Below are 21,404 nucleotides of genomic sequence, written 5' to 3'. Positions count from 1 at the left end.
ATGAACCAGGCTTAAATTAATAAGACTTAATATACAGAGTATTCGGTGAAACTTTTATTTTTATGAACCAAAAACCCTTTTTTTTGTATGCTAATATTCCATCAATCTCATAATACTCCATAAATCTTGTTTTGCGCTAATAAGCCATTCGCGCGCCTGGTAGTTCATAAGTGCTCTAGAAATTATGCCACAATCTCATAGAAGCGGCCCCTACTCCACACTTATATAGGTGATATCATCAAGTGTATACTACAATTTATACACCACCCATACGGGATATGAATATCATTAAGACCTTTCATTTCATTCTCTCATTAATGCAGTATAGCACTTCTCACACAGGAACAACAACAAATAGTGCTAGCAGAATTAACAAGTGACTTGTTATTATCCATATGAACTTTTTTCATGGGATCTCCGATCACAAAGGTTGGGTTTCTATCACTGTTAATTTCAAATTGGCTTAAGTCTCATTCCCCTCGATGTTTTATTTATTAGTTTTCTCCCTAAAGGTTTAGTCAGAGGATCGACCAAATTCACTTCTGACTTCACATAATCAATGGAAATAGTTCTATCTTTCAGCAGCTACTTAATAACATTATGTCTCAGATGAATATGTATATTCTTACCATTGAAAGTTTTATTCTTTGCAATGGTCATTGCCGCTTAGCAATCATAACACATTTGTAACGCCCCGGAAATCCGGACCGCTACCGGCGCTAGGATCCAGATCGGCATAAGGCCGCCGGGACCCGTAGCAAGCCTAACATGTACCTGTAAACCTGTGTAATCCCATACATGATCAACATTATACATAAAGATTTAAAACTTTTCTTGCATACATACTATTATGCACCAACTCCACCTGAGCATGCTCTGAACATTTACATAAATAAAGTCCCTCTGTGGGATCTCAACAAGCCTCGAAGGGCTATACAACATATGGAGAGTTGGTTTACTTAAACATCATAACATAAAGATCATGTAAAGATACAAATGGGATTATCAACATACTATGATCAAACACAGCTCTATCCTCAATAACATTAATACATAAAAAGACTAATCAACTATACATCATTTTACAAATTTGTCATGTCCACAATCTATCTATTACAAACATGTGACTTTTCTCTTCATAGCCTTCTCTATCTATCCCGTACCTGCAAATCTGAGGGTTAGGGGAGAGGGGTGAGCTAGATGCCCAGTGAGTAGAACTCTAAAAAGAATATTTTAAAACATGTTATCATGGAATGCATCACTGCACAAACATTTCACATCATGGACGGACTGACCCAAAAATCCCTCAGCTCCATGCCCGGCCCTATTATGGGCACCACAGGACTTCGTATTGCCCGGCCCTTTTATGGGCACCACAGGACTTCGTAGATCGGAGCTATTGCCCGGCCCTATTATGGGCACCACAGGACTTCGTACAAAGGGCTAGTGAGTCGTGCAATGTCCATCCCCCATCAACAACAAATAATAATGCAATGCAACATAATTCGTGATTCTAATGCAAACAACCTATAATATAATCATGATGCATGAAGCATGATAAAAACATTTAATTTCTTAATTTAAAAGGTTAAGTATAGTCCCACTCACCTCTGGCTGACTCTGACAACTCTGTAGCAGCTGGCTCACTGCTGGGGTCCTTGGTTCCTCGGGTCCGAACCTACACAGGTGGACTCCAATGAGGGACCAAACATATATAAACATGACTCTAATATATCCCCCAAAAACCCCCTAAAACATCATGAAAACATCACAGAAAATATGCATGAAATAGCTGAACAGGGCACTTTCGGCGGCACCTTCGGCGGCCGAAAGTCCTGGACAGAGACGAAACTCAGCTAGGTTCGGCGGCACCTTCGGCGGCCGAAAGTGCCAGACAGAGACGAAAGTCTCTTTTCGGGGGCAACTTCGGCAGCCGAAAGGCCTGCCTCCCCAGCCATGTTCGGCGGCCGAAAGTACCTTCGGCTGCCGAACCTGGTTTCTGCCAAAGGGCAGAAACTTGGCTCCCTTTGCCCATTTCGCCTCCAAACCTACCAATCATGCATATTTTTCAACCCAAAGCATGCATACAAGTTCCTAGGGGCCTCAAACAAGTATATGCCCCATCTACAACACTCCACAAACACACAATCAAGCTACATTGTTCATCAAACATCAAAAACCTAACATTTACTCAAACATGCATATATCCCTAAACATGCCATTCTACCCCATGAATCTTGCATAAAACTTGTTTAAAACATAAAAAGACTTCAAGATCGACCCTTACCTCTTGAAGATCGAGAGTAGAGGCGATCTGACTTGGAGTTGGGAGAAATTTAGCTCCTTGGGTCTCCAAGCTCAAAACTTGCTCAAAACTCACAAATCTTCAAAACAAAAGTTATAAACTTGTGAAAACCATGAAAAATCTAAGGAAAACATTCAAGATTGAGGGAGGAGCGGCGGAGACTCACCTTGGTCGACGAAGGGGGAAAAAAGCTCGCCCGTGCGGACCAAGGGGACCCTTTTATAGTGGCTGGCCAGACCACGTTCGGGGGCCGAATGTGCCTCCGTATCCATGCAATGTTCGGCGGCCGAACATTAGGTTCGGCGGCCGAACCTGCATTTCCCTCACTCATACTTTCGGGGGCCTAACGTGCCTCCGCATGCATGCACGTTCGGCGGCCGAACCTGACTTTCGGCGGCCGAACCTGGGTTTTTCCTTAGAGAATTTTCATGCAAAAACTCATTTAAAAACATACTTAAAAACATTAATATACATGAAAACATTTTATAAAGCATGATTTTACCCTTCTAGAGGCTTCCGACATCCGAGATTCCACCGGACGGTAGGAATTCCGATACCGGAGTTTAGCCGGGTATTACAACATTGATATAGATGGTGTTGGTTTTATTCCTAATGGAATATTTGATAAAAAGTTTCTTAGCCACTCAGATTCAGTTCTAGCTAATTCCAGAGCAATAAACTCTGACTCCATAGTGAATTTAGCAATGATATTTTATTTGGTTGATTTCCTAGAGTAAATACATAACCACTAGTGGATTTTATCTCATCTAAATATGAAATCTAGTTAGCATCACTGTATCCTTCTAATACAGCGAGAAATCCACTATATAAGATACCATAGTTCATGGTACCTCTCAAATATTTCATTAGTCTAATTAATGCAGCTCAATGTTCATTATTGGAATTATGTGTATACCTACTCAATTTACATACAGAATAAACTATATTAGGTCATGAAAAATTCATTAAATGCAATAGATTCCCAATAATCTGTGCATATTTAAATTGAGCAACAGAGTCACCTCTATTTTTCTTTAATTGACAGTTAGGATCATAAGGGGTACTTACCGGTTTGACATTAAAATGTCCAAACTTCCTTAGAAACTTCTCAACATAATGCTCTTGTAATAGTATTAGACTATCATTCTTCTTTATGATTCTAACTCCCAAAATCACATTTGTCTCTCCCATAGCTTTTTGACTGTGCGGTTGTCAAAGCCAGTAAAAAATAATCTTTTTGGTTATCCACAATTTTACAACTGTAGATAGTGGCAAAATGATCGAATCCACAGAGAATTGATACTCACCTATTTTCCTTATCAAGGCCAAGTAATTAAACCGAAAATAAAATAAAAAGGGGGGAGGGTTTTGGGATTGATGAACTAAACTAGAATTAAAAGCAATAAAGTAAAGCAAATAATAAAGTAAAGAAATTCAATAATGAGAAAGGCCTAGTTGAAGCTTTGGATCCACTTCAGTTGTTGGGATTGATCATTAACACTTAGGTTCTTTTATTTGACTCAATAAATTAGTTATGGGGTGGAAGACGCTTCTCACCACCATATCCCTCTTTAAGCATAGATTAACTAGGGAACGTCCTCTAATTAATCACTAATCAACAAGTTGTCAAGGAACGTCCTTGGGGCTTTTAGCATCTTACAACTGTCAATTGCATTAAGAGATAGAGAGACCTAATTCTAGCTACCCAAACGTATGGTGACCTTGCTAGATTATGCAATCTCCTTAGTTTTTACGCCAAGTGTTCTTGTGTTTGAATAATTCAAGCAATTACAGACTTAAACTACTCAAACTAACAAATTACTATTTTGCAATCAAGAATCAATGGATCCTATTGATCTAAATAATAAAGCAATAATAGAATTAAGCATGAAATTGCATAAATATTGATAAATAAAAGATAAACATCATATGTTCAAATCTCCTAATCCATAAACAAACTGAAGTTTCATCTGATTTTCAACTAGAAAAAGAGGTTTCAGCCACTCATGGCTGAAACTAACATAAAAATAAAAGAAAGAAAGCAAGAAAAAGGAGAAGGAGGGCCAGCCAGGCGGCTTGTGTGGTGTGCGGCTACTGGAGTGAATCCCCCCAAGATTCAAACTCGTTTGTTGCTAGTTTGATCCTCTTTTTATAGCTGAATAGGTTTCCCTAAATTTCTTGATTTGGATGGAGTTCTTTTCCTATTTAGAGTTGGATTTTCTTGAAGGCAATTGAATCTTTTTGAGATTTGGCTTCCTAAATAGGTGGGATAGAGTGCTGAGTTGTCTTCACATGTTTTGGGAGGGAAAGACTTCTTCGAAAGTTTGAAATTTGAATTTTCCGCGTCCCTGCTTCAGCTTTGTTTGGGCAAACGGTCTTGGGCAAACCATGCTTGATCTCATTTGTTCTCTTTTGGGCAGTTTTAAGGCCATTTTTACCAAGCTACCCTTTTACACCATTTTCTGCAAAATAAGATCAAAACCACAAAATTAGGTAGAAAATGTATAAATTAACATTAACAACATGAAAAATGGGTCTAAATTTAGCTTGATCACTTTCATATCAAATTTAGAGGTAAGGAAAGCTTTTGATTTACAAACTATATCGTAAGTTGTACAAAAAATAAGCATATCATCCACATACAAACAAATAATCACAGATTCATCATTTATACATTTTGTATATACACACTTATCAACTTCAATAGAGGAAAAACCATCATTCTACAAAACTTGGTCAAATTTCTCATACCACTGTTTGGGGGCTTGTTTTAAACTATATAATGATTTAAGAAGTTTGCAAACTTTATTTGCTTGATAAAAAACAATACAATCACCAGGTTGTGCCATATAAATTTCTCCTTCCAAGTCTCCATTTAAAAAGGTTATTTTAATATCCATTTGATGAATAACAAGTTTACGTATAGAAACTAAAGCAATTAATACTTTAATAGAAGAAATTCTAGCTACAGGAGCAAAGGAATCAAAATAATCTATATTTTATTTTTGAGAAAAACCTTTTGCTAATAGCCTTACTTTATACTTTTCAATTAAACCATCTGGATTATAATTTCTTTTTTAAAATCCATTTACAACTAATAGGTTTAGCTCCTGGAGGCAAGTCTACTAATGTTCAGGTACTGTTTTGAGTAATAGAATCAATTTCAGCTTTAATTGCTTCTTTCCAAAAAAGAGTTTCAGAAGATTTAATTGTTTCAGAAAAAGTTAAAGGTTCATTTTCAACAAGATAAGTATAAAAGTCATTTCCAAAAAAAATCTCTTTCTTTGTCTTTTACTTCTTCTTAAATCTTCATTATTATTTCCAAAATCATTTTCATAAATATCTTAATTATGTGCATGAGAAATTTTCTCAACTTTTAAAGAAAAAATATATTCAGAAAACTCAACATTTTTTTGTTTCAATTATAGTGTTACAATCAAGCACATCACTTTTCAAAACAAAAAATCTATATACAGCACTATGTTTAGCATAATTTATAAACATGCAATCAAAAGTTTTTGAACTTATTTTTCGTTTCTTAGGATCAGGAATAATTACTTTAGTAAGACACCCTCACACTTTTAAATATTTTAAGTTAGGTGTATAACATTTTCAAAGTTTATAGGCTATTTTATCAGTTTTTTTATATGGTATCTTATTTTGTAGATGACAAGCAGATAACAAAACTTTCTCTCAAAGGTTATTAGGTGAGAATGAACTTATTAATAGAGTATTCATCATTTTTTTTAATGTTCTATTTTTTCTTTCCGCTACTCCATTGGATTCAAGTGAATAAGGTGAAGTAAATTCATGAACTATTCCTTTTTTTTTTTCACAAAAGTCATTAAATAAGATATATTCTTCACCTCTATCTGATCTAATCCTTTTTATTTTCCCATTTAATTGATTTTCTACTTCAACTTTATATAATTAAAACATATCAAATGCTTCATCTCTATTTCTAAGCAAATATACTTTAGTATATCTAGAATAGTTATCAATAAAAGTTATATAATATTTTTTACCACCTCTAGTCATAGTTTATTTTAAATCCTCCAAATCTGTGTGTATTAAATTAAATAATTCAGATTCTCTATGTGCAGTTGTAAATGATTTTTTGGTTGACTTAGATTCTACAAAAATCTCATATTTATTTAAACGTAGATATTATACTAAAATATTACATTTTTTTGATATAAGAAGTACTAACATGTCTTAGTCTAATCTAGCATGCTATAAATCAAAAGAATCAAGCAAGTAAGCAGAAGAAAATACATTTTTATTTGTTATTAGAGAAATATTGAGAACAAATAGTCCCTGATTACAATAACCTTTTCCAAAAATATTGTCATTTTTAGTCGGTACAATTTTGTCTGAATCAAAAGACACCTTAATCCCAGTCCTTTTCAATAGAGCTACAAAAATTAAATTAGCTCTTATATTAGGTACATGAAGTACTTCATTAAGTGCCAAGGTCTTACCAGATGTGAGTTTGAGAAGAACTTTCCCTTTACCAAGGACACTTGCAGTCCTAGAACCACCTAAATATACATGTTCTTCTCCTTCCCCCACTGTAGTGTAGGAGGTAAATGCATTTTTGTTTATACAAATATGTTTAGTAGCACCAGAGTCTACTACCCATTCTTGCACATTAGCTACAAGAAAAGTTTGAGAAATAACCGTAGCAATAGTGTCATATTCTTCAACTAAATTCACTTTTAGTTTAGGAGGATTGTCATTTATCACTCTTTTCCTGCACTAAAGTGCATAATGACCTGACTTACCACATACAAATCAATGTCCTTTCTTTTTAAAGATGGGATTATTAAACTTAGGTTTGTAATCAGGTTTATTATTTTCGTACCTATTATTTGATTTGTGCACTTTTTCTGGTACAAGATTTGCTCTTGTAGCCAATCTTTATCTTTTGCAGCTTTAAGTTTGCTCCTATTTGTATCTTTAATCTTCGAGATGTCAGGAAAATATTTGGCGTATGGAACAGCAAGCAGAAGAGACTCACCATTTGCAGCAGTAGGAAGCGTGACAGTAGGAAGCGTGACAGTAGGAAGCACAGCAGAAGCAAAGGCAATGATAATTTCATTGGAAGCAGACAGTGCAGAAGTAGAGGCAGTGACAACGTTTGGTTCCATTTGTTTAAAGTTTGCTAAATCCTTAAGATTGTTGAAAAAAATAGGATAAAATAATAAAAATTGAGTCGTGTTGGACACTGTTCTTAAGGATTTATTTTGTAATCCCCTAGGATTTATTTTGTAATCCCCTAGGATTAAATATGTCCTTCTAGAATTTAATTTTCAGGATTAGGACAACAAGGATTTATCTTTAATTTATAACCCAGAAGAAAACATAGAGAAGAAAGAATAAAGTAGAAAAATGAGATTGCATTTCTTTGTAAAAATGGAGGCTATTTATAGTGAAAAAAATGTGGGTTGTAAACAGTTATAAAAAATTTGAGATAATATAATAAAATCATAACGGTCAGATTTAATATTAGATTCAAATATCAAACTTGCAACAGCAAAAAAATCTCATAAATAAAATTTTCAACGACCATAAAATCGTTAACTAGCATAAAATTTTCAACGACCACATAATCTTTTGAAATCTAAACTAATTTTACAACAATTATTTAGCTACACAAGTAATTTAATATAAATATTTTTTTATTTCAATATTAATTAAAATTATTATTTTCAATTAAAATTTTATCAATAATTTAAATAAGAAAAATTACACTTTCAATATTAATCATTGGATATTTTAAATACATGTATTATTAAATTCCTTTCATTAACATTATAAAAAAATATTTTATATTTTTATTTCTGACATATTTATGTTAATAGTTTTTTTTTTAATAATGCAACAAAGATAAAATTACAGCAAATACAATATAAGAGTCCATATAAAAGTGAAATTCCCACTTTAAAATTAAAAATAAATATTTCATAAATAGGCTTTATAAGACCGTGATAATTAAGAAATTAACTCCTATAAAATAGGAAGTACTAGACCACTAATATAGAAGTACTAAACCACTAATATAGAAGGAATGGTTAAACATAGAAGAAAATCACTAAGCACTAAATACAATATCTGCAAAAAATGAAAATTAATTAGTTACTGCTAACACAATCCCTTAAATTGAAATCTGCAGAATTCAATTTAAGAAATTAATTTAACTATTCAATTTGAGCTAGCCGACCAATATTCATTGAAAAACAAACTCCAAGCATTTTATGAAACTTAATAAACACAGCCTGTTTGAGAGGTTTTATCATGATATTAGCAACTTGTTCTTAACTTTTGCAAAACTTTAAGTCAATTGTTCCATTGTTGCAAAGCTCATGCAAAAAATGGAATCTAACATCAATTTGCTTGCCTTTTCCATGTAAAACTGAAATTTTTAGATAGTTTGATTGTTGAAATATTATCACAAAATATTATTGTAGAACCTTGAAATTGAACATGGAGTGTTTCTAGCAATCTCCTCAACCAAATAGCTTGACATTAACATGTTGTTGTTGTAATAAATTTTGCTTTTTGTGCTCGACAATGTGACAATCTATTTTTTTATGACCAGATACAACACTAAAACCCAAAAAAAATATAAATCCAGAAGTGCTTTTCCTATCTTTCCAATCACCTGCAAAATCACTATCAGTAAAACCAATCAATTTTCCTTTTGTTCTAGCTACATAAAAGATTCCATAATCAATAGTGCCTTTTAAATAACGAGAAATCCTTTTTTGCAGCAAAGAGATGATTCTCGGTTGGACTCTCCATAAATCGACTAACCAAACTAACACCATACATGATATCAGGTTTGGTTAAAGTTAAATACATTAAACTCCCCACAATTTTCTTGTACAAAGTGGCATCTATCCTCATCCCTCCTTTATCTTTCAAAAATTTCAAACCAAATTCTATTAGAGTGCAAATTGAATTGCACTCCGACGTCATGTTTTTTTCAATAGATCTCATCTTCTCATTTATGGCATGTTGCCATTTTGGATCTTGGGCAGCTTGGTGGAATGTGAGAGGATCATAGTCTACAAATAAAGCAAAATAAACAGCTGGATCATCATCAGTTAAATAATCTCCACTTACATAGTCTATCAACTAAGTTGGTTTCCTTCTAGAACGAGGCTGAGCTCTTTCAATAGGCTGGATTTCTGGTGAACTTTCACCAGTAATTTGATGTTGCAAGTCATATTCTAGATTTTGATTCTCTATTTCTTCAAATGAAGAATCCATTTTGGTTTTAGTATTTCCGTTACGGCCACTTGAATTTCAGTGGATTAAGAACTCTCCAACAGAAGAATATGGTGAATGGTCTTCCTCAAATTACTATCCCATCTAAGGTTTGTGAAGAGTGTGTTGTTAGCAAACAATATTGCTCTTAATTTCTATAAGAAGAATCATGGAGACCGAAAGATGTTTTAGAGATGGTCTATTTCTACATATACGGTCCAATCAATCCAACTTCCAATGGGGGTAAGAAATATTTAATCACTTTCATTGACGATTTTTCTTAGAAGACTTGGATTTACTTTTTGCAGGCTAAATCAGAAGCTTTTTGTGCATTTAAGAGCTTCAAAGTACATGTTGAAAATTTGTTAGGGAAGGCAATCAAAATTTTGCATACTGATTGTGGTGGAGAATATTATTCAAAGGAATTTCAAGCATTTTGTGATGAAAAAGGCATTAAAAGAAAACTCACAGTTGCCTATTTACCACAACAAAATGGCATATCGGAAAGGAAAAACAGAATAATCCTTAATATAGTAAGAAGCTTGCTGGCTAAAGACAATGTTTCGAAGAATTTTTAGTTTGAGGCAGTCAATTGGAGTATCCATGTACTAAATAGAAGTCCAACATTTTCAGTATAGAATATGATCCTGGAGGAAGCATGGAGCGAACGAAAACCAACTGTTGATAATTTTTAAATTTTCGGTTGCATCACATATGCACATGTATCTGATGAGAAAAAGAAAAAATTAGATGATAAGGGTGAAAAATGTGTCTTTCTTGGCTTAAGTGAAGTCTCTAAAGCTTACAAGTTGTTTAATCCAATCACTAAAAAGATTATGATCAACAGGAACGTGATTTTTGATGAAGAAAACATATAGAATTGGGTTAAAAATGAGTCACAGCAGCAACCTATATAAAAATCATCAATGAAAGTGAATAAATATTTCTTATCCCCATTGAAAGTTAGATTGATTGGACTGCATATATCAAAATGGACCAGCTTTAAAATATCTTTCACTCTCCATAATTTTCCTTGTCTTGTGAAAATTGAGAGCGATGTTGTTTGCTAATAACACACTCTTCACAATTTTTAGATGGAATAGTAATTTGAGGAAGACCATTCACCATATTCTTTTGTTGGAGAGCTCTTAATCCACCAAAATTCAAGTGGCCGTAACGGAAATGCCAAAGCTAAGATGGGTTCTTCATTCAACCATCAAACAAGTTTGGGCAACTTGAATTTGAAATGGGAATAACCTGTTTGAGCTCATTTGAATAATTGCAATAGCTCATCTTGAAAGATCATAAATTTCATAAGCTCCCTTTTAAATGGTTATCACATAGCCATTCTCTTGCAATTGACGAGCACTAAGTAAATTACTTTTCAAATCAGGAACATAAAACATGCTAGAAATAGTCTTCACAAAACCATTTTTAGTTTTAATATTAATATCACCTTTTCCCATTACATTCACTTTAGAACTATTACTAAAACTCACAGTCGAATGAAAAGTTTTATCTAAATAGGAAAGAAGAGACTTATTACCACACATATGATTGCTACATCCTGTATCAGTGTACTAAACTCCAGAGTCATCTGTCTCATTGGTTTGAACAGTCATTAACAGAATTTATGTTTCATGATTTTCCACAAAGTTTGACTTCTCCCTATTCTCTCTGTCATTTGACATTTTGATACGACATTCGAAACGAAAGTGATCAAATTTATGGCATCTGTAGCATTCAATTTTGGATTTGTCAAAGTGCTGAAACCGTCCTTTTCCTTTGTGTGATTGATCATCATCAGTTTTGAAATTTGTGTTCCCATTTTTGTTGCCACGATCTCCCCTTCCTCTTCCTCTTCCTCTAGAGCTTGAGGAATGATCAAAGGTAGATGCTTTCAAAGCTTGCTCTTCTGTCGTTGAACTTCGATTCATTTTCTGTTCATGCACTAATAATGAGCTCCGCAGTTCATCAAGGGAAAGTATATTTATATCATTGGATTCTTTAATGGAGCAAACAACATAATCAAATTTTAGTGTCAAAGATCGTAGGATCTTCCCCACAATGGTGACATCTTCCATCCCCTTACCATAAAATCGCGTTTTATTACTTATCTCCATGGTTCTCATGAAATAGATTGTGATAGATTCACCATCCTTCATTTGTAGAGTCTCAAAATCTCGTCTCAAGGCTTGAAGCTGTGCATGCTTTACTCTTGTAGAGCCTTGATATTTCTTTTTTATGGAGTCCCAAATTTGTTTGGAAGTATCTTTACACAAAATGGTCTCCAAGATCGAATGATCGATTGCCTGAAATAAATAATTTTTTGCCTTGAGATCCTTCAACTTCAATCCTTCAATTTCTGCTTTCTACCCCTCAATCGCTGTTACACCACTTGCTGGTGCCGACACCCCAGCTGAAACAAGTTGTCAATACTCTTTCGATATGAGAAAATTTTTCATCAATATGCTCTAGTGATCATAATGACCATCAAAGTGAGGTATCACTGGTTGCACAAAATTGTTAGATGTTATTGACAATATTTGAAAAATACACGAAAAAGCTACAATTTAACCTTGGCTCTGATACCACTGTTAATAGCGTTTTTGAACAATCCAACAAAGATAAAATTACAGCAAGTGTAATATAAAAAGAGACCAAATTAGGGATGTCAAGCGGGCGGGTTTTCACGGGTACCCGATCCGCCCAAATCCTATTAGAACGGATTTGAATTTTTATAAAACGGATTTGGGCGGGTTCGGGTTTGAAAAATTTTACCTGTCTCGGATTTGGGTAGGATTCGGAATTAAGTGATCGGATACCCATTACCCGAACCCGATTACCTATATTAACAAACTAACCCTAATTCCTCATTCCATTTTCCATTTTACTGATTCCATTTTTCATTTTACCTCTCTCTCCGTCGGCACCTCTCTCCCCTGCTTCCCTTCCCTCTCTCCCCACTTCACTGACTGCCGGCACCCCAATCGGCATCGGCACCGGCGACACGTCTCCTTTCTCTCCTCGGCGACGTCTCCTTTCTCTCCTCGGTGACGTCTCCTTTCTCTCCAGTCAGCGATATCTCCTCTCTCCGGTCAGTGACATCTCCCACAGTCCCACTTTCCACGGGTCCCTCTCTCCCCACTTCACTGACTGTCGGCACCCCAATCGACATCGGCACGTCTCCTTTCTCTCCCCGGCGACGTCTCCTTTCTCTCCAGTCAGCGATATCTCCTCTCTCCGGTCGGTGACATCTCCCACAGTCCCACTTTCCACGGGTAACCACATCTCCCACACATCTGACATCTCCTACAGTATTCTCAAAAAGAAAAAGAAAAGAAAAAAAGAGTGGGTCTTATTATTTTCTACCCGGCTCCCCTGTGTCCGTCCTCTGATCCGTCGTCTCTTCTTTGCCTCCTTTCCTCCAGTAACCACATGAACATTGAAAATAATAATAATAATAAGGGAAAATTACTTTGTAGTCCCTCAGGTTTAACGTAATTAACACTTCTGTCCCTCTATTTTGGCGACCCAACACTTAAGTCCCTCACTTTCTCTTCCGTCCAATTTCGCAGTCCTTCCGTTCAAAATAGCCGTTTGGGACACGTGAATTGACAAAATTAACCCTCTTCTTCTTCTTCTTCTTCTTCTTCTTCTTCTTCTTCTTCTTCTTCTTCTTCTTCTTCTTCTTCTTCCTACCCAGCAACTTCTTCTTCTTCTTCTTCTTCTTCTTCTTCTTCTTCTTTCTTCTTCTTCTTCTTCTTCTTCTTCTTCTTTCTTCTTCTTCTTCCTCCTACCCAGCAACTTTTTCTTCTTTTTCTTCTTCTTCCTACCCAGCAAATCTTTCTTCTTCTTCTTCTTCTTCTTTTTCTTCTTCTTCTTCTTCTTCTTCTTCTTCCTACCCAGCAACTTTTTCTTCTTCTTCCTACCCAGCAACTTCTTCTTCTTCTTCTTCTTCTTCTTCTTCTTCTTCTTCTTCTTCTTCTTCTTCTTCTTCTTCTTCTTCTTCTTCTTCTTCTTCTGCAACGGGAGAAAGCATGAAAGAGAAAAAAAAAAAAAAGGAATTTCACATTAAGAGAAGGGTATTTCTGGAAAAAATTATCACCTCTCACTTTTGACTCTTTGACCAAACGGTTTAAATGAACGGAAGGACTGCGAAATTGGACGGAAGAGAAAGTGAGGGACTTAAGTGTTGGGTCGCCAAAATAGAGGGACAGAAGTGTTAATTACGTTAAACCTGAGGGACTAAGAAGTAATTTTCCCTAATAATAATAAGCATTCATATTTTTTTTTTATATTCGGGTTGTTTTTCTTTTTCTTTCTTTCTTTTTTTTTTTCTTAATTTTTAGTATGAATTGCTATATTTTTCATTACTTTGGATTTTCAAATTTCTCTTGAATGTCAGTTGTGGGTTTTGGATATTGCTGACAACAGTTTTTGCTTCATTCTTTTTTAATATGTATAATGATGGTTGTGGAATTAAATTCATGTGGTGCATAAGAAAAGGAAGATGAGTATCCAGATCTTTAAATTTTTTATCGTTGAATTGAATTAAAAAAAAATCGGGTTCGGTCGGGTTCGGGTATTATGCGGGTATTGTTAAACGGATTTGGAACGGGTACGGGTAATAAAATTAAAATACTAAACGGATTTGGGACGGGTTCGGAAATTTTATATATAATCGGATTCGAATTTGGGTACCCTCAATTTCACGGGTACCCTACCCGTTTACATCCCTAGACCAAATAGAAGTGAAATCCCTGCTCTAAAATTGAAAATAAATAGCTTATAAATAGGCTTTAGATTGCAGTAACTAACCAAAAAAACAACTCCTATAAAATAGGAAGCACCAAATCAATAACATAAAAATACTAAACCACTATCTTTTCAAAAATAAAAGTACTAAACCACTAATATAGAAAGAATGGTTAAATATAGGAGAAAATCACCAAGTACTACTGAATACAAGATCTGCACAAAACGGAAATTAATTAGTTACTGCTAACAATTTAAACCATTTCATTAATAATAAATTTTTATTAATTAGAGAAAAATAAATTAAATTCTTAAAATTAAATATTCATTTAAGTTCAATTTATATTAATTAATTTAATAGAATTAAAAATGATAATGAAATGAATAATAAGAAATATAAAATAGTAATTAAATTATTGATAATTTTATTGAATTAGAATTTTATTATGATGAAATTATTTTATTTATAATGAATTTAATTTTTAAAACACAAAAATAAGAGTGATAAAAAAATAAAAGAGTACAGAAGAGAATATCTAAAATAATTATATATTTTTTTTCTGATAACTTGAAAACCCACTACCCTAGGTTCAAGTAATTTCTTCTAAATAAATTTAAAATTGAATAATTTTATTTTTTTAAAAAATAAAAATTGAATAACTTTATTAAAACAACCTAAAATTGACCGATTAAAATAAACAATAAATTTATATTTGAGGACCATGGATAAAAATTGGGTAAGTGATAGAGTTTCCCCTTACGGATATTTTTCACGTGCGTAAACAGAAGTTCTGAATTATGGAAACCATGTCCCAGTGTGAGTACCTATCCGTTTCAAGTTTGATTCAGGTGTCTATATAAATCCCGAAAAAGCGCTAACTGACACAGCCACCAGTACGACGACGACTGATTTTTTGAAAAAAGGACGACCCCAGAGTCATTCCCACCACCAACTCCTAAAGCCTGACCGCCGACAAATTACAAAAACGCAATATTTACACTCCTAAGCTCCCCATTTCCATCAGCAGCCAGACAACACTCCTACAACGACAACCACGAAACACAGCGCCTCTCTCTCAGTCCCCGAATGGAGGCTCTCCATCTAAGGCCATCGCCGTTGCCCCTCGTGCGGCCTGAAGGCCGCTGCAAATTGACTCCATACTCCTTCCCTGGATCTCACAAGAAGTTCATTAGGCCTTTTATCAATGCTGCCCTCTCCAAACCGGCGGCGGAGGTCCCTCCATTGCCTATGTCGTCTCCTCAGCGTTCTTCTCCGACTTCCTCCTCCACAACCACTGTTTCGACTTCTTCGAAGAAGGTCTCCCCCAATTCTCTCCAGTACCCACCCGGTTATGTCGGTGCCCTACCTGATCATACAGTTCCTGACGGGACTAATGACATTATAAATGCCATGGAGTATTTGACGAATATACTGTCTTCTAAGGTTTATGACGTTGCTATTGAGTCTCCTTTGCAGTTCGCTCCTAAGCTGTCGGAGAGATTGGGGGTCAAGGTTTGGCTCAAGCGAGAGGACTTGCAGCCGGTAAAGCTTTTTCACTTTTCCACTTATTTTCCTCTCTGTCGTTTGGTTTTATTTAAATGCGATTTTTCCTTAAAGTGAGTGATAGTTAATCATTATTCTGTTGGATAAGAGCTTTTGGTTTGAGATTACAGTTATTTGTAATGTGATTCAGAAAAAAATGGAACTACGTGATGAAAGTGTGTGTTTTTGCCTGTTTCCATGTATTTAACTCACAGTGCTTGCTAGCTTCTTGAATGCATATCCTGATGTCATGTACTGTAAATATTGATGCTCTGGTTTCAGGTTTTCTCATTTAAGCTACGTGGAGCTTATAATATGATGGCGAAAATTCCAAAGGAACAGTTGGAAAGAGGGGTTATCTGCTCATCAGCTGGAAATCATGCCCAAGGTGTTGCATTATCTGCCAAGAAACTAGGCTGTAATGCGGTGATTGCTATGCCTGTAACTACTCCGGAAATCAAGGTGCATGCTTTTCGATTTTATTCCAATGAATATGATTCAGTCATGAGTTATAATTTGTTACTTGAATGATAGATTTGTTTCTTATACAGTGGAGATCAGTTGAGAGATTGGGCGCAACTGTTGTTCTAGTGGGTGATTCGTACGATGAGGCTCAGGAATATGCTAAAAAAAGGGCCAAAGAGGAGGGTAGGACATTCATCCCTCCTTTTGATCACCCGGATGTTATTGTGGGACAGGGAACAATTGGGATGGAAATTGTGCGTCAAATGCAAGCCCCAGTGCATGCAATCTTTGTGCCTGTAGGGGGTGGTGGGCTAATAGCTGGTATTGCTGCCTATGTAAAGAGGGTTAATCCTGAGGTTTGTTGGTTGTTAGACTAGAATTTTCATTTACTTTGTTACTTCTAAACTATTCAAGATGTGTTAGCAGCAGCCAACTAATAATCAACTCCCCATTTCCTATTCTTTCCAACATTGCCAAAGTTCAAAAATTTTAGTGCTTCTCATCGTATATCTATTTTAAATTTATCTTTCTTTGAACATATTTATTTTATCACTATGCTTATACACCATTTTTTATTGCTTAGGAGGTGATTGGTTTTCTTTTTTCTTTTTTATCTTATTTTTTTGAAAATCTGCTTAAGAGAATTGATGAAAATATAGGTTGGATTATTTAAATTTAGGAAAAATAAATTTTAATTTTTTAAAAAGATGAGTTTCATGTGTAATAATTAGATTATTTAAAATTAGGAAAAGAAAGTTTTAATTGTAGAAAAGCTTGCAGGTAAAGATCATTGGCGTGGAACCCTCAGATGCGAATGCAATGGCATTGTCCTTGCATCATGGTGAGAGAGTGATGTTGGACCAGGTTGGAGGGTTTGCAGATGGAGTGGCTGTTAAGGAGGTTGGTGAAGAAACTTTCCGTTTATGCAAGGAATTGATAGATGGTGTAGTTCTTGTAAGCCGTGATGCTATATGTGCATCAATAAAGGTAATGTTCCAGTCATGTTTTTGTGTGTAAATAGCGCTTTAATTCATAAGCATTAATGGGGTCCAATATATGATCACTTTGGTGTGCACTTGGCCCAGGGCTTGTTTATTTCAAAACCAGAACCAGTCAAACTTGGATTGACTAAGCTGGATTTTATCTGAATGGAATCTACGGATTCAATTCAATTTTGTGCTGAAATTACATTTTTTGAAAGATTAAAAAATGGAAAAAAAATTAACAATTGGATTTGATCAAACCAGAATCGAGCTAGAGGCCCCTGTGTTTTCGGTTCCAATGAACCTTGAACTGGAATCGCCAATTCCTATCCAGTTCAACCTGTTGGTCTTGGTCAAGTCTACTTTGGTGTCTTGGTGATTTGGAATTTTAATTGGCTACTTGACTTCCTAGCATACTTGCAAGAAACATTAGGAAAGAGAGGTACAAGTGCATTGGACAATTGGCAACAAAAAACATCATCGTCACATATTTGGTTCTGTTGTCATAATGACACTGCATAAACAACCATATGCATCTGTAAAAAAAAAATGAAATTCTCATTTATGGGAGAGCCTGCATATTTTATTCATGATAAATTAGCTTTATTTATAGTGATAGCTTACAGCAAGAGTCCTGCAAATTAGAGAGAGCTTTAAATGCTTTACTCCTTACAGTTGAGATTGATAACATTGTTTCATGTGTTGCAGGACATGTTTGAGGAGAAAAGGAGCATTCTAGAGCCAGCGGGTGCTCTTGCCCTTGCTGGAGCTGAAGCATACTGCAAATATTATGGCATTGAGGACAAAAATGTTGTGGCAATAACAAGTGGAGCAAATATGAACTTTGATAAACTGAGGGTTGTAACTGAACTTGCCAACGTTGGTAGGCAACAGGAGGCTGTTCTTGCAACTGTTATGCCAGAAGAGCCTGGAATGTTCAAACACTTCTGTAAACTTGTATGTTTACATAACTTCCGTCAACTATCTAATGGAGCTCTTGTTTTATTCTATATTGAATGTACTTGGGTTGCAGGTGGGACCTATGAATATCACGGAGTTCAAATACAGATGTACTTCTAAAAAGCAGGCGGTTGTTCTGTACAGGTTAGGCTTTTTGAATCTATCAATTTTTGCAAAAATCTAAATCCTTTTGTTGATTTAGAACAATATAATTTATTTTTTTTGTGATTCTTTATGCAACTAAAAGTTTTAATTTGTACATTTTCTTCCTGGGGGTTGCTTGTCAACCATCTTTTCCTTTTTGAGTTCCTTTGTTTGGTTATATTTAGAGAGAGAATGGAGAAGGCAGTGTGATACTAATACACTTATCATATTGAGCAATTCCTACCATTACCATTTGCTTCAAGCTCTGTTCTACTTAGTTTACAATCTATATTCTACCCAACTCTATCAAATGACACTTAATTATCCATGTGGTATGCAGTGTTGGGCTTCATACAGTTTTTGAAATTGAAGAACTGCAGCAGCAGCTGGAATCTTCTCAACTGAGAACTTACAATCTTACATCAAGTGACTTGGTCAAAGATCACTTGCGTTATTTGGTAATGATATTTTCTTAAAAGAAAATATTTCCTTCTCATCATAATGCATGGCTAGTAGCTACAAGCTGACTCTTCCAAAGGAACATGTTTTTCAGAGAAAATAGTGTTCTGGTGTCTTAACTCTGTGTAACCATCTAGTAATCAGCCTCTGACTTCACAAAAAATAATATGTGAAATAATCTCCTATTATCCCCCCTATATGCCAAATCCAAGTGTGGTAGTAATTCCAATTTAACCCAACCCCACCATAAACCCCTTTATCCTTTCACCAAAATATAATGGTAAAGCAATTAAAATTCATAGGATCCAATTTACCTCTTTCCTTTGCTTTTTGTGTGGGAGTTGCAGTGATGTGAGAGGAGGGACCCTGGATTTTTCCTTTGAAATTCATCAAATGTCACTTGTGAGAAAACCTTTTAAGTTGAATCTGCGTAAAGTCGTGCTTTAGCATATTGTTTCATTCATGCAATTCAATGCTCAGGCTACTTTGTTATGCACCTTTTACAGATGGGTGGCAGATTGAAAATTCCCAATGAGGTTCTTTGTCATTTTGTTTTCCCAGAAAGGCCTGGTGCTCTCTTGAAGTTCTTGGACGCTTTCAGTCCTCGTTGGAATATTAGTTTATTCCATTACCGTGGGCAGGTTGGTTTCCAGAGTATTCATCTTCTGTGAATGTTGACATTTCAATAGGTGAACTATGTTAATGAAATACTGCTCTTGTTAATCTATATTAAATTCATTCTTGGATTTCCTCTGCAACAGGGGGAAACTGGCGCAAACGTATTGGTTGGTATTCAGGTTCCTGAAAATGAGATGGATGAGTTCCATAGTCATGCCAACAATCTTGGATATGAATACCATCTTGTAACCGATGATGATAACTTCCAGCTTCTGATGCATTAACCAAGACACCCTGTGATTTTTCATCTGGGTTATCCTACTAGGCCTAGGCTTAATAGTCAGCAGTCGAAGCCAACTTCTTGGAGCAGAGTGTGAAAGGAAATACACTATTGCCAAGATTTCTGTAGAAGCAAGCCATTATTGCTCTGAAGTGGAGAAGGAACCTTTTTCTTTTGCTTTGTAGTTGTTGGATTTGGAGGGAGAAAAAACTAAGAAAATGAGAGAGAAATCTGCTGGAATAAGATCTGATTTTTTTACTTTTTTTTTTCCTACGTATTTTAAGCAATACAAATCTATTTATTTATAGAGTAAAATATCACATGACTTTTAACTAATTAGCTAAGACAGCAATGGAACACCTTACTTAGAAGATTAGTCTTACAAGAAACTATCACATCTACTTTTGTAGCTAGATTTCAAAATGAAATGCAAATAAAATATATGAATTAAAATCTTGGAACTTGTAGAAAATTTGGAGTTTGAAGCTAAAGTATCACTTGCTTCAACACTCCTTGATGCTTTTGCTGAAAACTCCAAATTATATTATCTTGGAGCAAATCTCTCTAATTTTCTGTTTTCTTTAGATATTTATGGAGCCTTTCCAATTTTCTGTTTTGATTTGTTGTTGGTGGAGCACTTTCCTCCGGCTCTTTGATGGAGTACTTCTCTCCAATTCTTGATTAATTTATGGTGCACTTCTTCACCATTGCTGCATTTTTCTAGTGTATTTCTCACCATTGCTTTTTTTCTTTATGGTACACTTCTCACCATCCAATCTTTTTCTTTAGAGCAATTATTCTTCTTGTTTTTATGCCACATTTGATGTATTTAATGTGCTTTCTTCTTTGAATCTACAAACTTTTTGCATATGCCCAAACATTTTACATTTGGAACATTGTAGCTTTTTTTATGTCAACAATCTTTTTCTTCATGGTTGATTTTCTTACATATGCCACATGGAGGATACTTTCTTGGTTGAAATTTATTTCCTTTGTGACTTGCTTAAAATGCATTTTCAACAGATTTTTCAGATTTAAGGTTGAATCTTTGCTGTAACGACCCGGGAACAGGACCGCTACTGGCGCTAGAGTTTAGATCGATTTAAGGTCGTCGGAGCCCATAGCAAGCCTATTATACATCCTGTTACACCTGATAAAATCTCATACATGATCACATGATATAACAAAGACCTAATCATTTCACGAACCAAGGCTCGACCTGTGCATGCATTATAACTGAAAACATAAAATCCATACTAAAGCCATCATCAATGCTCTAGTATGGTCAACATAACATGCCTTAAGCTCAGTTCAAACATAAATTTATACTTAAAACTTTTATATAAAGGATCACGAAAATAAGGATTACAAGGACAAACACTAGGGTAAAGCACAATTCTAATCCATAAAACAATACATGTCCACAACTATACTATTACAATAGATTATACCAGCAACTCAGTCGACTTTCCTGAGCTAACTCTGATCTTGGAACTCTGGAGTTAAGGGAAAGGAATAAGCTACAAGAGCCTAGTGAGCAGAACATAAAAATAGTTCAATAAATATATAATCATATGAATGCGTCACAATACAAATAATTCACATTAAGATGAATTT

The 21,404-nt window shown here is 35.0% G+C and overlaps 1 protein-coding gene across 1 annotated transcript; it reads left to right on the top strand.

Moving 5' to 3' along the window:
- Positions 1 to 15,239: 15,239 nt before the first annotated feature.
- Positions 15,240 to 20,074, top strand: LOC110622516 (threonine dehydratase biosynthetic, chloroplastic). The gene is made up of 9 exons (XM_021767044.2): positions 15,240 to 15,878; positions 16,161 to 16,340; positions 16,430 to 16,699; positions 17,124 to 17,330; positions 18,035 to 18,283; positions 18,360 to 18,430; positions 18,771 to 18,888; positions 19,396 to 19,530; positions 19,651 to 20,074. Exons 1-9 carry the CDS (start codon positions 15,423 to 15,425, stop codon positions 19,789 to 19,791), a joined length of 1,827 nt encoding a protein of 608 aa, XP_021622736.2. The 5' UTR covers positions 15,240 to 15,422; the 3' UTR covers positions 19,792 to 20,074.
- The last annotated feature ends 1,330 nt before the right edge of the window (positions 20,075 to 21,404 follow it).

Source organism: Manihot esculenta, chromosome 9 (genome assembly GCF_001659605.2).
Source record: "Manihot esculenta cultivar AM560-2 chromosome 9, M.esculenta_v8, whole genome shotgun sequence".
Classification (NCBI taxonomy): Eukaryota; Viridiplantae; Streptophyta; class Magnoliopsida; order Malpighiales; family Euphorbiaceae; genus Manihot; species Manihot esculenta.
Note: the sequence above shows the minus strand (reverse complement) of the source record. Positions and strands in the feature narration are given on the sequence as shown.